The 16,585-nt window shown below is 36.6% G+C and overlaps 1 protein-coding gene across 1 annotated transcript in view; it reads right to left on the reverse strand.

The window, feature by feature from the left end:
* Window positions 1-2,059: 2,059 nt before the first annotated feature.
* The window catches only part of FBXO3 (F-box protein 3), a 32,272-nt gene continuing 17,746 nt past the window's right edge, over window positions 2,060-16,585 (reverse strand). Inside the window, exons 5-11 of the mRNA XM_047071050.1 lie at window positions 16,364-16,568; window positions 15,194-15,239; window positions 12,061-12,145; window positions 11,099-11,221; window positions 9,447-9,562; window positions 8,507-8,697; window positions 2,060-3,265 (exon numbers count right to left, since the gene is read on the reverse strand). Coding sequence (XP_046927006.1) covers window positions 3,092-3,265; window positions 8,507-8,697; window positions 9,447-9,562; window positions 11,099-11,221; window positions 12,061-12,145; window positions 15,194-15,239; window positions 16,364-16,568 — 940 coding nt within the window. The 3' untranslated portion in view covers window positions 2,060-3,091. The remainder of the gene's footprint in view (window positions 3,266-8,506; window positions 8,698-9,446; window positions 9,563-11,098; window positions 11,222-12,060; window positions 12,146-15,193; window positions 15,240-16,363; window positions 16,569-16,585) is intronic.

Genomic DNA, 16,585 nt, shown 5'->3' on the forward strand with positions numbered 1-16,585 from the left:
CTTTCACATGCATTATCTCATAGGCATCCTATTAACTATTGCCTCCTTGTAACTCTTGGATTCTGAGATGCCACCCTCTCCTGGTTTTGCTTCCAGTTTCTTGATCTTTCAGGCTTTTTTTTTTTAAACATTTATTTATTTATTTTGAGAGGGAGAGAGAATGAGTGGGGGAGAGGCAGGGAGAGAGAATCCCAAGCAGGCTCTTCGCTGTCACACAGGGCCCAATGCGGGGCTCAGTCTCACAAACTGTGACATCATGACCTGAGCAGAAATGAAGAGTCAGAAACTTTACCCATTGAGCCATCCAGGTGCCCCGTCGTTTCAGTCTTGAGCCTTTTCCACTACCTCTCACAAATCTGGTGTTGCCAGGTTGGACTGAGAACCACTGCTCTGTGCTCCTTGGGCAAGAACACTGCATCTGCTTGGTTTTACCTTGGGGATGTGCATTTGCAGGTAATTTGCAAATCTATATTCTCCATTCCTGACCACTCTCCCTCAGTTTTCATATTCATACCTGACTGCTGGAACTAGTGTGTCCTACAGGCTTCTTGAATTCAAAATGTGTCCAAATTTCATCTCCAGTGTCCAACTGGATTTCCTGCAAACTTTGTTTTTCATAAATGAAGCCAGAAACCTGGGAATCAACTTTGATTTCTTCCACTCTTTCACATCTAATCACCAACTCCTACATAATCATGTAGATATCGGTTTTGTCTTTTCAGTCCACTCCCACTGCTAATGCTCTAATTCAAGCTGGTAGCATGTCTTACTTGGAGTATTACAAGTCCTTCACACCAGGTCTCCATGCTGCCCGTGTTAATTTCTGCATCACTGTCCTTACGTGTACCCCCCTCCCCTACTTTTCTACCTGTTCTCCACAGGACTGTTGGAAACCTGGTTGGCTTACCTCTCCAGCCTTATGTTTGACTTTACTTTCCATTTAATTGGTCCCTTTTCTCATCATCCTTCCTGGGTTATAATAGGACTGCAGCTGCCATCTTGCAACCACGAGGTGACCTTTATGATTAAAGCCTTGTGCAAAGGATGGCAGAACAGAAACCTGGAAGGAATCTGCAAATGATGACACCACTGGGCCACTGTATCAGTCCTCAACTAGTCACCCCTGACTTTTCACAAGAGAAAAATAACCCCTAAACTATTTGCTGCTGTTCATTTAGGTATCTGTCTCATCCTAACTGATACATCAAGCTTTAGGCAAATGAGTGAAAGATAGATAGTGGTCTCAAGGGACCTCCGCCTTCACTATACCTGGGCTTCGCTCTACAAAAGCTTAGGCTGGCCAACCATTAGATCCCTTTTATGTGTGAATGCACATTCTTGCCAATGAAATACAACACTTGAGCATGTTGTCAACCAATCAATCATACCTTGGTATGAATGAGAGGGCATTCATTCAACATGCTAAGAGAAAGTGAATTTAAATGAGAGGATAAATAAGCCTGAAGTATTCTGAGAAGCAAGAATTGAATGGGGTTGCAGGGGAGATGTGGGGCATCCTGAGTATTCTGTGAATAGAAAGGAGAGGTCAGCCAGAAAAGACAAAGAAGCAAAAATGGCAAGGGACGCTGGGACCAGCTTTAACTTTCCACATTAACTAGTTTTAAATTATTGCTTTACTGGGAAACTTTCTCTTTTTAAAGCTCAGTAGGTTGGCTTTTTTTTTTTTTTTTAAAGGGAGAGATAGGCATAATAGAAGGATTTGGTAGACTGATGATAAAATTAAAAAATAAGCAGGAAAAACTACTTCATTTCAGAACATTTTGACACGAGACAATATGAAAGGGTCTTCATAGTCCCTGGGGGCAGCTGCTTAACCCAGCATATACTTCCCTCTTCCTACAGTTTTCCCTACAAAAGAACTATTCTTGCAGAAAACAGAAAGTAGAGCATATGACAGGGTATAGTCAAAGCCAGGAAATGACTTTGAATGGGCCTCTGGCAACAGGACAATGAATTTCAATTTCATTTCCCATCTTAAGATGGAAAGGTGCAAAGGCTGATTAATATTAGTTTATGGAAAATAGGCAATTACACAAAATACAGGATCAGAACCAAAATTCGTTTTTAAAATGTGAGTTTTTGCCACTTGGAGGATGTCATTCCAAACTCTTAATTGTATAATTACAAAAAAATTCATGTTTATACTTAACATAAAATTCATGTCACTTATCACAAAGTTAGACAGTCAAGTGTATAAAGGAGAAACAAAACAGAAGCAGTATTTACAGATTTAGACTACATGAGACATCGTGAAGATTCTTCTGTTAATAAACCACACAACACATAGTTTTACACACATTTTGAAAACGATGCATCTGTGAACAATATGAAAAAAGGTCATTGCACTAAAGACTTTAAATTAAATTCAAGGTTGTCATGTTGAAGGTTTTAAATTAAATTCAAGGTTGGTAGAGTTGAAGACTGAATGCAAGGCCAAGGTCATAGTGATAAAGACTTTAAGTTCGAGGTTGTAGTGATGAAAACTTTAAATTCAAGGACAGATTGTCTAAGAAAGGACAAACAACTAGCATTCAAACTATTAGGTCAATTAGTTCCCCGGGAGTACAAAATATATAGGAATCACTAAATGGATTAGCCTAATTACAAATTCTGTTCATTTCTAAATAATTCACAACTGCAAGAAGTCTTTTCACAGAATCATTCAGTCACATAGTTTCTCTCTATCCCTGTGTAGGTATTTCTGCTACATTTAAAAATCCTTATTCAAAACAGTTCCCTCCCATTTCCCTATCTGTAGAAGTATAAAATCTTTTAAAGCAAAGCAATGTCTGTTCTTTAGCTAGAGAACTATTCACCCATGGACTTCTAAAAGAGGGGGAAAAAAAGAAGAAAAAAAAAAAGATTCCCATTTCCTCCTCTACCTCAGAAACACAAAGCAAACCAAAACAATCCAATTCCTAATGCAGTGTCGCAGAGAACCCAGGGCCTGGAACAACATTTCATGCTAGTTTTCCTGCTATGTGCTGAGAACAATTTAGTTATTTACATTATTGAGAAATCTACTTAACAAACTGGATTCATGCCAGTGCTTCCCGCCTGCAGATCCTTGCTAGAAAAGGCGTGAGCAGCGGCGCCTGCGAATGGGAACATCAAAGACTCTCCTTCGTCTCTCTTCCTCGTCATCTTCATCAGATTCGTCCATATCTGCCGAATCGTCATCGTCTTCCTCCTCCTCCTCTTCTTCTTCCTCTTCCATCTCTTCATATTCATCAGGACCCATTTCCTTGAAAGAGAAGACAATCTTTTGATAAGAACTTCCATCAGTTTTTTATACTTATTTTATGTAAGTTCTCACTTATCTATAAACAACTGGACATGCCATATATGAATTTCTATAGACTTGAACAATGTATTTTCATAATGCATATGCTGATGCAAGAACCTATATATGTATAGATACATATACTTATGCTGATGCAAGAATATATATATGTATCTATACATATATATATATATATATATATATATACACGTTTTAGAATGCTCAATGTGGTTTTAGTGGTAGATATATTTCATTAATACAGTATTTATTTTTTACCTGGTAGTTGATAATTTGTACAAGGTAGCCAACAGACCACTCCTAACAACCCAAGATAAAATTTTACTGAATTTATTTCAGTGGATTAAGTAACAATTCTTTATTAATCTATATGCTTGTAGAAAAGAGGATGCAAAAATATTAATAAGGTATGACCTCTACTGGTAACTTTTATGTACTGTCACGAGGTTTACTAGATTTCTATGGAGCTCCTACTATAAAGACACATCGATTCAATTCAACCACCATGGGTAGCCTCTACTTTGAAATTAACTCATTGAAGGCTCTCTGAATAGGGCAATAGTGAGGTTGAACACGCAATATCTGATCATCTCATGGAAACTTCAATTCTGCTTAAATAGTGTCTCTAATCAGGTCTTGATTTACTCTGCTGTCAGTTTTTCTCTTTCATACATTTCAAGACTCAATGAGAGGAGTTGCTATATGGGACAGAGTTCTGAACAGCAGGGAGCATCTAGGTGGTGATGTAGGAAGTACTGGGAAACGTGGGATGTGATGTCAGCAAAAGCCCTTCCCCCGAGGCCTTTATGGCATTTCATATCCAGCACTCACTACCCCTCTGATCTCATCTCTGACCACTCTCCCCCAGTCACTGCACTCCAGCTACATCGGCCTTCTTGCAATTCTTCAAACATACCAAGCATTAGTATTATGTTTATGTAACATGAGTGCTTCAGGGCCTTTGCACTTGCTGTTCTTTTGTGTGGAACACCATTCTCCCACATAAATCCACCTGGCTCCCTCTACTTCTTTCAAGTCTCAAATCAAATGTCACCGAGGCATTCCCCAACATATCTTTATATGAGAACAACCCAACAGACACTCCTTATATCCTTTACTCTGATTTTTCTCCAGAGCACTTTTTACTACTTGGTATAACTAGATAGTGTTTATTTGCTACCCTTGTCTCTTCCAGCTAGAATGTAAATTCCAAGGCAGAGGTTTTTTTGTTTTGTTTTGTTTTTAATTTCCTCAACTTTTTTTTTTTTATTGAGGTATAATTGACATACAACATTACATGAGTTCCAGGTGTACAACATAATGAGTTGATATTTGTATATATTACAAAATGATCACCACAGTAAGTCTAGTTAACATCCGTCACCATACATAGTTACAGAATGTCTTCTTGTGATGAGAACTTTTAAGATTTATTCTCTTAGCAACTTTCAAATAGGCAATACAGCATTAACTATGGTCACCGTGCTGTACATTACATCCCCGAAGGCAGATTTTGGCTGTGTTGTTCACTGCATTTCCCCCAGCACCTAGTAGGTACTCAATAATATTTGTTGAGCAAGCAAATTAATTAATGTGGGAGAAAGAAATTGTTCTTCAGGAGCTGTCAAAGGATTGTCACTTAGGATTTATTATGACACTAATAACAACAACATTAACAACAATCAGAGAAAATATACATAAATATGACATGATATTCCATTATTTTTATTTTTTTATTTTCTCAATCTAGGGAATGAAGACTTTAAAATTCAGTAGAAGGTTCCAAAGGGGCGACGGGGAAGGCTTAGGAAATTCTAAAACATTAAATTCAGGTAGCATGATCATTAGTCATCTTAATGAAGAAGAGAACAGAAAAAACTGTTAAAGAAATCAACGCAGCTAAAGAGGGAGATTGCTGATGGTCTCTGATAAAAGTGTACACACAGAAGCAGCGGATGGAAAGAGGCGCACAGGGGTAAGATGGAAATAAATAAGCAGCGGGAACCTCTCAAGTGTCCAAAAGCAAACAACAAACCCACCTAGAGCAAGAAAAGGCTTAAGATCAACCAAAAGTATATTTTATAGTGACATTCAAAGTATAAAGCAAAAGCCAAGTATTAAGTACAATAATTATCATATGGTCAGGGCACAAAAAAGGAGAACAATTCCATTTCCATATCAAGAAAACGAGTATTTCCACAGGGAAGGTACAATACAAGTACAACACAATACAAATACAATCCCCACTGCCTCTTTCATGTTGATTAGAAGTAAGTCCAGAATTCTCATTTCTTTTATTGATTTCTCATCCTTGAGAGAGAGAAACATTTTCCACAAGGCATGTCAAAATTTTATATGCTTATTTGTGGTTGGGAGGAAATTAAAACTCTAAATAAGTAAGAACATGGTTAAGAGGGTTGAACATGTAATGAGTTTATTATTATAATTTAAAATTATAAATTTAAAAATTGTAAACTTTAAAAAAAGAGTATGTAAATATTATAAAACTTCTCAGTTTTCATTTCTAACATGATAAATATTGATATAACCCATATAAACAAGAGTTCTTTGAAGTCCTCAATAATTTTTAAAAGTTTAAGGGAGCCATGAGACCGAAAAGTTTGAGAACTACTGTCCTAAATTAAAGACTACTTTATACCCCACCCTAACAAACATTAAAAACAAGTCTCAACAGGAGCAAGCTGACCCCACAGTAACTTAACTGCCTGCCCAAACAAACCTCAACATTCTTTACACTTTACGTCTGGAATATTAGCAACTTTAGGACAAGAAATATTATCAGAGACAGAGAGAGAGATTTCATAATAATAAAAGAAAGCACTTCATTAAAAAAACATAAGAATCCCAAGCATATTTGCATATAATTATAGAGCTTCAAAATACATGAAGCATATCTGATAGAATTAAAAAGAGAAATGGACGAAACTAATTGTGGTTGGAGATTTCAACAATCATCTTTCAGAGAACAAGGACAAAAAAAAATCAGTTAATATATAGAAGATTTGAAAAACAGTCAACCAATCTAAACTATCATTTATCGTATAATATTCCCACGAACAGCAGAATGTACATTCTTTTCAAATACACAGGGATTAGTTACCAAAATAGACCATAATGCTGGGACATAAAACATTTAAAAGGGTTGAAACTACACACGGTGAGTTCTCTAACCATAACAAAATTAGAAATTATTAAACAAGAGTTAACTGGAAAACCTCCAAATGTTTGAAAATTAACACATTTTTAGAAAAGTTACAGACCAAAATTAAATTACAAGGGAAATTTGAGAATATTTCGAATTAAATGTTATTGAAAACAAAATATCGAAATTTATGAAACACAGCCAAAACAGTGCTTTAGCGAAAAGAAAGGCCTAAAGTCAATAATCTGAACTTCTACCTTAAGAAGCTGGTAAAAAAACAAACAAACCCCAAAGTGGTAGGAGGAGATAAATAAATATAACTGCAGAAATCAATGAAATAGAAAATGAGCAAACAATAGAGAAAACCAGTGAAACCCAAAGTTGTTCTTTCAAATGACTAGTAAAAGGGATAACCCCTTAGGTGAACTGATCAACAAAAGATATAAATTACCAATATTAAGAGCAAAAAAGGGCATATGACTACAGTTCTTGTGGCCATTAAAAGGTTATCAAGGGAATATTGTAAATAATTTTATGCCAGTAAGTTCAACATTTAGACAAAATGGACAAATTCCTTGAAAGACACAAATTACCAAGAGTGAAACAAGAAGCAATAGAAAATACATTATAGAAATTAAATTCCTATTTCAAACTTTCCCACCAAGAGAACTCTAGTGCCAGATGGCTTCACTAATGAGCTGTATCAAACATTCATAGGTGATACCAATCTCATACAGAAACTGGACTGGTCAAAAACAGGAGAATGTTATAGGAAGTAACAAATTCCTGGTGCTGGAAATATACAGTAGAAAGCATTCTTCCACTGGGAGGGAAGCTAAACTTCACTTCCAAACCCAGACTATAGATCCTTTTCACCAGACATGCAAGCGTAATGGCCTACAGTCTCAACATTATCCTTCTCTTTCCAAACGGGGAATGTGTCAGCTCTAGGCCTGATTAATATCACGTCCATCTTCCCACACTTATCTTGGACTCGCCCATCAGGGTCATCCCAGGAGCCGGAGGGCCCTCTCTGAACATTCAACGCCTATGACTCAGTTACATTCTGGGTATACAAGTCATATTTTATTTTATTCCTATTATATAGCTGGAGCCTCATAATTCTCTTTAATCCATAATCTTTTATAATCCATAAGATTGGGGTACTGCCACAATCATAAGGTAATCCTAAAGATGAGATTTTAAAATTATACCTAGTTGATTTAGGAAACGATCCCAAAGAGAGACGACTACAAAGAGGGTTTAATGGGTAGACTTGTACTTTTAGTAGTCTCTCTATAGGATATTTGTATTACTTTACAAAATTGGGATTTTTAGCAAAAACACTGCAAGAAATTGTTTTCCTAATCTTAATGAAATAAAATAAAGCCTGTTCTAACTGGTCTAGTGTGGTGTTTCTCATTAGGCCACAGAATTGTTTTTGGAAACAGTGGAAAAGAGACTGAACCTTTAAAACCAGTAACTATTTTACATGATACTATGATGGTGGATACGTGTCATTATACATTTGTCCAAACCCACAGAATATCTAACACCAAGAGTGAACCCGAATGTAGACTATGGATTTTGGGTGATTTTGATATGCTAATGTAGGTTCATCAACTGTTAACAAAAATACCACTCTGGTGGGAGCTACTGATAATGGGGAAGTCTGTGCATGCATGGGGGCAGGGGGTATTTGGGAAATTTCTGTACCTTCTGCTCAATTTTCTATGAATCTAAAACTGCTCAAAAAAAGTGACGTCTATGAAAAACAAAAAACAAAACAAAAAAACAGCTAACAGTAGAGTTACTCTGATTGAAGTGTATGCAGTCTAGCTTACTTATTATCCACCACCCCTACATATTCACATGGCCCCCCCATGATATTTCCTCAGAATCTCTAGGGTTCTCTGGGAACACCATTTGTAAACCATTTGTCTGGCTAATCAACAAAATCCCTCTGTGGAGTTAATTCTACAAAGTCACATAAATCAGTCCCAGAGGAAAATTTAACTCACCAATCGGGCTATAGACACCCTGAATGTTGGACAAGCCATATGGAATCGGGGAATAGCAACATTAAAGATCTTGTCTTTAAAGTAAAGAAAATGGAAGGTATAATATCCTTCCATATATCCTGATGTTGTAGAAAATGTGGTACAACTTGTGTATTCATATACCCGACCTGGGCTGATGATTGGAAATTCACCTGCAGAGAAGACAGTAATAAGAAACCAAGGTTTATACCTTGAATTTTATAATTCAGTTCTTCATCACAGCAAATAAGATAATGCCCTCTGTGGGATTATGCAAACTATGTTAAAGTAAATGCACGATTAGAAAAAAAAAAAACAACTAAAAGGAAACATAGCAAAATGTTAACAGTGATGGTATTAGGGTTCAGAAACTTAAGATAATCATAATCTTTTAAAAAGCTGAATGTCAATGACAATCAGAGCTAAAGATGATTGAAATCCACAAATAAAAACCTGAGCTACTTATTTTAACATTTCCCCCAAATTTCAAAGAGATGACCAATATGAAATTTATTTTCTCCTTCTGCTCTATGCCCAGTAACCACAGAATATGATAACAAATAATTATCCCACCGGAAAAAAAAATAAATAAAGAACTTAAGAAGCAAATAAAGAACTCGGGTGATCTACAGAACGGAAAATCAATCCCTGAATAATTGTTTGCTATAATTTTAGAAAAGTTCATGTTTAAGGTACTAATCTAATAGAATAATGATCTTTACACATTATATTTATGAAGCAAATATTGGAGTCAAAGAAAGCCCAAAATCTATGATATCTTTCACATTGTAAACACAGCTATTAAAAGATCAGTCTTATCCACTGACTACATCATGCATTTTCCAAGCTGTATGCAACATAGATGCTCTCCAAAATGTCTTAGAGGCAACTGATATGTAAACCCAAATCTTGAGTTACATACCAACTACTCCAGGTCCTTGAACTTCTTCTACATCACCTTTAGCATTCGTTATTCTCCAATAGCGACTGTCCAACTGACAAGCCTTCTCAGGAAGTGCATCCTTTGACATTTCAATCCTGGAGAAGGGAATGGGGTGGTAGAGACACAAATCTGGCCTGATTTTGTTTCTTTTGTTTAAGAGCTATAATATTTGGACTAAGACTATGAAAAAGTTCCCAAAGGAAATTAAGAAACCCAACCCAACGTCTGTGTTAACCATCTATTTCTATAAATTCTCAAAGATAATGGCTTGATTAGCTTGACTCTCTCACAGAAATGCTTTCACTCAATTTGCTCACTTGACTTTCCGTAAGAATCAACAATAGAAAGGGCAACATAAAAATTTATAAACACACTGGGTGATAATAATCTTTTGTTGTTCAAGTAAAGATGAATGTATGAAATGTTTACTAGAATTCAGTGCAATGAAAAATTTCTGTTTCTTTTTCACAGGACATTTCCCTTTTGCTTCTAGAAAGTTCAAAGCAAAATGTCACTAGTCAGTTACTAGGATTACACCTTGACTGTTTCCCAATACTATTATTTCCCCCTTTTCTCTAGGAATCTGCTGTCCCTTATTTTGAGTACCCTATAAGCAAGTGTCGGTATTATAATTTTAAGCATGTTTCAAGCCGAGGCAGGATTTGAATTAAACAATTAAAATAACAAACATCAGGGCGCCTGGGTGGCTCAGTCAGTTAAGCATCCAACTTTTGATTTCAGCTCAGGTCATGATCCCATAGTCCTTGAGATTGAGCCCCACTTTGGGCTCTGTGCTGACAGCGTGGAGCCTGCTTGGGATTCTCTCTCCTCTCTCTCTGCCCCTCTCTTGCTCACACTTGCAGGCTCTCTCTCAAAAATAAATACACTTAAAAAAAAATCCAAAACACAAACATCTGCACATATGTAACTGGATATATCAAAGGCTGCATATAATACCAAAATCCTATGATGCTCCCTGGTTAGTATATGGTAGCAAAAATATTTCCAGTGTGTATATATGCATGTATATGTACTTTTCAAATATATATAACACATCATAAAAAATAAATATAAAAATAAATCTAAAAACAAAGTATCCTTAATCCCTTAGAGCAATGAGCTATCTTTATGTCACAGCTCGGAGTACTTCTAATTAAAGCGAATTTAATATTTGTTTTTTATTTAACCAAATCCAGTGCTTAACACTGTGTCTGATACTAGGCAGCACCTAATAAATATTTGATTTTTAACTGAATATAGGCAAGCTAACTGAAATTTAAAATGCACGGTTTCATCCTGGGCAATTTGATAGCTTCTGGAATGCATTACAACTCTCACAGAGAGCTTTCATGATGATTACAACTTAGTGTCCACCTCAAGGAACCTGGCACAATTCTTTAAACACAGTACATCTGCAAGAAATAACTTAAGTAACTTGGAGGTTACTGGAAACTCAAGTCCCTTACGGACACTAGCTTATAAAAAATTTTGTTATCCACGTTCCTCCACACCTCAGCAAGAAGCTGTCTTTCAAAATGCGTTTCATGTATCATGTCAAAGGGGAGAGAACAACACAACCACAGGATATAGCCCACCATTAACTGAAAGGCGACCCCATTTACAGTTCTCACCTGATTCGGTATGTGAAGAAGTAGTGGGGTGGATGTACAGAGCTAAGTTCTGGCAGAAACGACGTGGAAACTGACACTGTAATGTCCCCAGTTGTTGCTACACACTCTGGATCATGAACATATCTAGATAATTTTAAAACATTAAACATTTTTTAATCAACTAACTTCAAGTCTCTAAGATGAAAGATCCCAAGATACAGTGTGAAATGGCTTTTACTTCATTTTAGGATCAAAAATTTAAAACATATTTGGGAATGTAAAGGTATAGTCCCTTTAAGCTTAGAAGAAAACTATAAATTATGAACTAGAAAACCTTGAAGACTTTAGATCTGTAAGGACAGCAGCCAAGGCTCAATGAGCAGTGGTTCCAGTAATGATTCACTGATTAAACTGGAAACTGAAAAGAGCTTATCTCAGTTTTCAGAGCCAGGAAACTTTTGGGACACCTGAAAGTCCTATCAACAGTGGCTCTGACAATAAAATGTGTTAGCAAGTTATTCTAGAGACCTCTAATTTCTAACTAATTTGTCATTTCTGCCAACCAGGCTATTGTGAACCAATATTATCTCTACTACTATCTGTCACACCTGGAGGGTTCATTTAGAGACAATAAATAGTATTTGCCAGGAGTTAGTAGTTACTGACTTCCTATTCAAAATAAATCCATTAACTGGCAAACAGCTTCCCCCACCCCAAAGGAAACTATGTATAAAAAGAAACTATACTACAAAGCCCTAACTTCTAAATCAAAATCAGTTTTTTCTCTTGATCCTTCAAGAGAAGAAAAATGTTGCCTCTCCAAGTGTCTGAATGTGGCTTTAAAGTGAGAATAAAGTAGTGGCATTTAAGAAAACGAGAGGTTCTATTATTAACCTTCTTCCAAACTTCATCTCAAGATCTGTAACTAATGTTTTTTTTCTGATTTACAAATATTTTTATTCAAAAAGTCTTGAGTGAAATACCTGAAAATCTGGTCTCTGATGATAGGGAAGCCACCCGATACAACATTGTTGACATAAGAAGTAAACCAGTCAGTAAAAGTAGCACCTATAAACCAGGAAGGGGTGGGGAGGAAGAAAAGGACAAATAATTTTTGCAAAATCTGTACAGGAAACAAGTAAACAATGATAATTTCTCTATGCTTAAGATATGAGGTCAAAACTAGAAACACAGATACACTTCTACTTACCGTTCACAGATCAATTTCCATTCTCAATTCTCATCTCATTCTCAACTACCCTGCTAGGGAATCTTCCATCTACCTTCAAACTATTTTTATGCTTATAATTCAATAATAAATTTTTAAACTTTATTTTGTGCTGGTACAAGAATAAAAAGCCTTCTTCTGTCTATAATTTCTAGAACATATGGAACAAAAGAGATACAGCTATGTTTAGAAGAAACTACAGGAAAAATATCAGCACCTATCCTCAGATGATCAGGGTATACCCTTGGCCCAGGTACGTCCTGACTCATGCACGAAATTCTGGCAGAAGCCAGGCTCAGTCCGGGCATCTAACAAGGGTAGGGCACTGTGGAGTTCTGGGCATCAGACCAATCCCAAAGTAGTCTAGTTGCACCTCTACAGATTCAAATGCATTACAGTCCTCCATATTCAACGACCTCCATTTTCTTGTCCAGACCGGACTACACATCCGTGATCTACTGAGTGGATCAATGACAAGTATTTACATGAATTATGTTTGCCCCTTCTAGGTAATATAACATAACTTTCTCAGATCCCCATTATCTATTATTAATACAACTCAGTGCCTGGCAATATTAGTCCCTTAATCAATGTTTTTCTGTATTTCTCTGTAATCTTGTTTCTAGTAACCCAGTTCTTACATTCTGCCATGCTGAACACTGGAGCTAAATTTATAGCATTTACTTACTATTCTACTATTCAGAGAATAATAGAAGATACAATTTAAGCTTGGGTCTTGTGTCTAGCTTTAAAATTTTAAGGGCATCAACCGAGAGAAGGGAAACCACAATAGTAGGCTCTTTTCTCAGTGTCTACTAATGAATGACCTATTCTGACCCTTTATTTATTGAATGGTATTGTATTCAAATGATCACCTACCATCTATCCACTCTGAACAAGATATTAAGGAGCCACATGAATAATGTCATTAAAATTCAAAGAAGTTACAATTTTGTTTTTAGAACTAGTAATTTCCCTGTAAAGTTTAAAACATCATTTTGTATAATTCATGGAATAAACTGTTACGGTGAGAAAACCACAAATTGTTCATGGTTTACCTAAAAAAGAAATTGGTGTTGTATTTTAATATATCTTAATTTATTACAATACACACCCAAGTGTGTTCTTTAAAATAAGGACAAAATTTCCTAGGTAGTCTTCATTACTCAACTTATATGAACAGCTTCTAGTTTTCTTAAATATCAGTTAATAATTTACCAAACACCAAGAGATTCCATCTTGTGTTTTACCAATTCCAAGAAAGTCAAACTTAGTTGAATCAAGATGCAATTTATATATTCCAAGGTAGTTTACTTTTTTTTTTTAATTTTTTTTTTTTCAACGTTTATTTATTTTTGGGACAGAGAGAGACAGAGCATGAACGGGGGAGGGGCAGAGAGAGAGGGAGACACAGAATCGGAAACAGGCTCCAGGCTCTGAGCCATCAGCCCAGAGCCCGACGCGGGGCTCGAACTCACGGACCGCAAGATCGTGACCTGGCTGAAGTCAGACGCTTAACCGACTGCGCCACCCAGGCGCCCCGGTAGTTTACTTTTTAAAGTAAGCCTATATCTTGGCGTCTCTTTGATAACACTGGGGTTTTATCAAGGCAGCTTAAAGGAAGCCACTTTCTTATCTCTCCTCCCAGCACTAACTTCTCACCCCATCTCTCCTCCCTCACTGCATCTCAAATCTTTTGCTTTGCTGCTCTCTTATTCCAGGAGAAATCCCAGCTACTAGAATACTATTCATCAGACCTTAGTACTCTGCTGTAGTGGTGGGGCCTTCCACACCATGTCAGACCAGCACCAAACTAAGAATAAGAAACTCACAGAGCTCAGCCGGTAGCTTACCTTAGAGTTCAGGAAGACTTTAGTTTATAAATTAGTAGCACCACTGTTCTAGAGCCATGGTGATCACCTCTGAAGGTATGTGCTATGCAAAGATGCCAAAGAGGGCAGTGAGAAGGGGCGTACTCCCCAGAGGGCACTTAACTTGGAAACAACAGACTACAGGAATCAGGGGGAGCTAAAAGCTAGAGGCTAAGTTAAATAGTTTTTTGTAACTTACCACGTAGGGGTGAGAGTTTCTTGATATTGTGAAGCATATACCACAAATCCGTAATGTGTCACAGTGTGGAACAAATGGAGACTAATACTCTGTTCGAGGTTCCAATTAGGAGATATAATTAAATGCAGACACCTTAGCCTCCAAGGCCCCTTTACTATTAATATATGGGGATGTGTAATATGCGCCTTTAAAAAGCAGAGTGGATAGTCAGGAAGCATCTCTTAAGGGAGGAAAATCTAAGCAAAACAAGATTGGATGAATAGCAAAGAGGTGAGCCGCAACTGCATACAAACTGTATTGTTCTCAAAATCCTGTGAGAAATACCTTTGAAGGCCAAGAAAAACTAGTTGTGCCAAGGAGTTCATCGAGCAGAGTTTACATTGGTTTCTGAAGACTGCTGTTGGGAGATCTCTAGTGTGACTCACCAGTATTTTACTGTAATTGGCCCCACAGACTTTATAGGTATAAAGTTGTTTTACCTATCGATATCTCTAATTATGTATTAATATGATTGATGGAAAGTGCATGCGTGTACACATACACACATACTCATAGTAATTCTATTCATTTCACTGTTTTACAGCAGAGTCCCAGGAGTACAAGATTATACAGGGCATGGCTTTTTCCCAAATAGAAAAGAAATTCAAAGTACAAGGGCTACTCGAATGAGAGCCTAGATGCAGTACTTTCTAAACCAGCAAGCTGTAAGAAGGACAAGTGTAAACTGTCAGCTGATCAAGTAATTGGAAAAGTTTTTACCAACTTCATTTTTTTGACAAGGAAGGAGAAAGGAAGAGGAAGACTGTTTTTTGTCCTACCTATGATAAACATGTCAATAGCAGCTGGATTCCGAGCCATTTGGTCCTACGCAAGAAAAAGAATATTATAATCGAGAAAAATACATTTTCCTTAATTTCTCATTGTTTGTTACCTGCATCTTTCCCTGGAGACAAGGCAAAATTGATAAAAATAACAAGTGCTCTAACCAACACTCGGACATTCCTTACACTTTTCAGTCCTGCTCTTATTAGGATTTCTATATTTAGGCCCTTTCTAGAAAGTCCTTAAAAGAGTGCCAGGCACTTCTCAATAACAGTTAAACCACTTATGTACTGCTATTACTGTTACAGTGAACTAAAAAAATTATCCTTTAAGTTAAGAAGTTAAGGTAAGAAGATATACAGCCTATTAAGACGGGGCTCTGGATTCAGAGTCAAGAGACCTGAACAATTCTAGACTGGTCACTTCTCTCAGTAAATGGAGAGACCAAGCCATCATCCTACAACCTTACAGAGGTAGCAAGTCAAAAACGAGATAAAAGACATGAAAATGCTTAGGAAGAAATAAAAGCTATGAAAGCTCTTTAAATATTTTAAATGTTATATGGAGTCACGTCTCCGAGAAACCTATGATTTTCTACTTTAAATTCTTTTTTTAAGTTAAAAGTTCACATCTTGGGAAAAATGAAGCCAGAAGATCTACAACTACAAAATTACAAAGAACTGAAGAAGTAAGAATGAAACCAAACACCACACTGTTTGTGTTTATACTAAAATCATAACAAAAGCCTCCCAAAAAAAGTCATTATTTTTCAACAACTCAAGCTATCTAATGAAGTGTTTAAAAAGTTTCTATTGCTCTCAGAACTTGAATCAATTGATGTTCAAAAGCTAAATTTTTTAAGTTGGAAATGTATATTACAATTACTTCAACAAAATCTCATTCGTTTTCCTTAAATTTGAATTACCTTAACACATATCACAGCCCTCCCTCTGTGCACAGTGGTTTGCATTGTTTATCCAATGTCTTCTGGCATTTCATTATGTCAGAATATTATGGCCAGATATTAGCCCTCTAATTAGATGGGTCTATAATTAAGTTATATAATGCTCTATGCCATTCTACAGTCCTGAAAATTCCTAAGGCACACATTTATACACTTATCAGAACACATCTTACAGCCATATTTAAAAACACTCTCTACTTACTGGACATTGGTAGAAAACTTCATTTTTGTTTCGGCCCTCGGCAGCTTCCACTGCTATGTACTGACTCAAACCAGTATGTATGCAAAAAGTTAAAGGGAGACAGTATTTCAGTCCCTGTCTCTGCTGGAAGCCTCCAGCAGCCGTATCGACGTCTAACAAATCCTCAGAACGATAGTGATTGGACAGCGCCATACTTCCCAACAACCTAAGAACAGAGACTCA

The sequence above is a fragment of the Lynx rufus genome, unplaced genomic scaffold, assembly GCF_022079265.1.
Source record: "Lynx rufus isolate CCGP_SWC_20201006 ecotype Redwood Valley unplaced genomic scaffold, mLynRuf1.p SCAF_9, whole genome shotgun sequence".
Classification (NCBI taxonomy): Eukaryota; Metazoa; Chordata; class Mammalia; order Carnivora; family Felidae; genus Lynx; species Lynx rufus.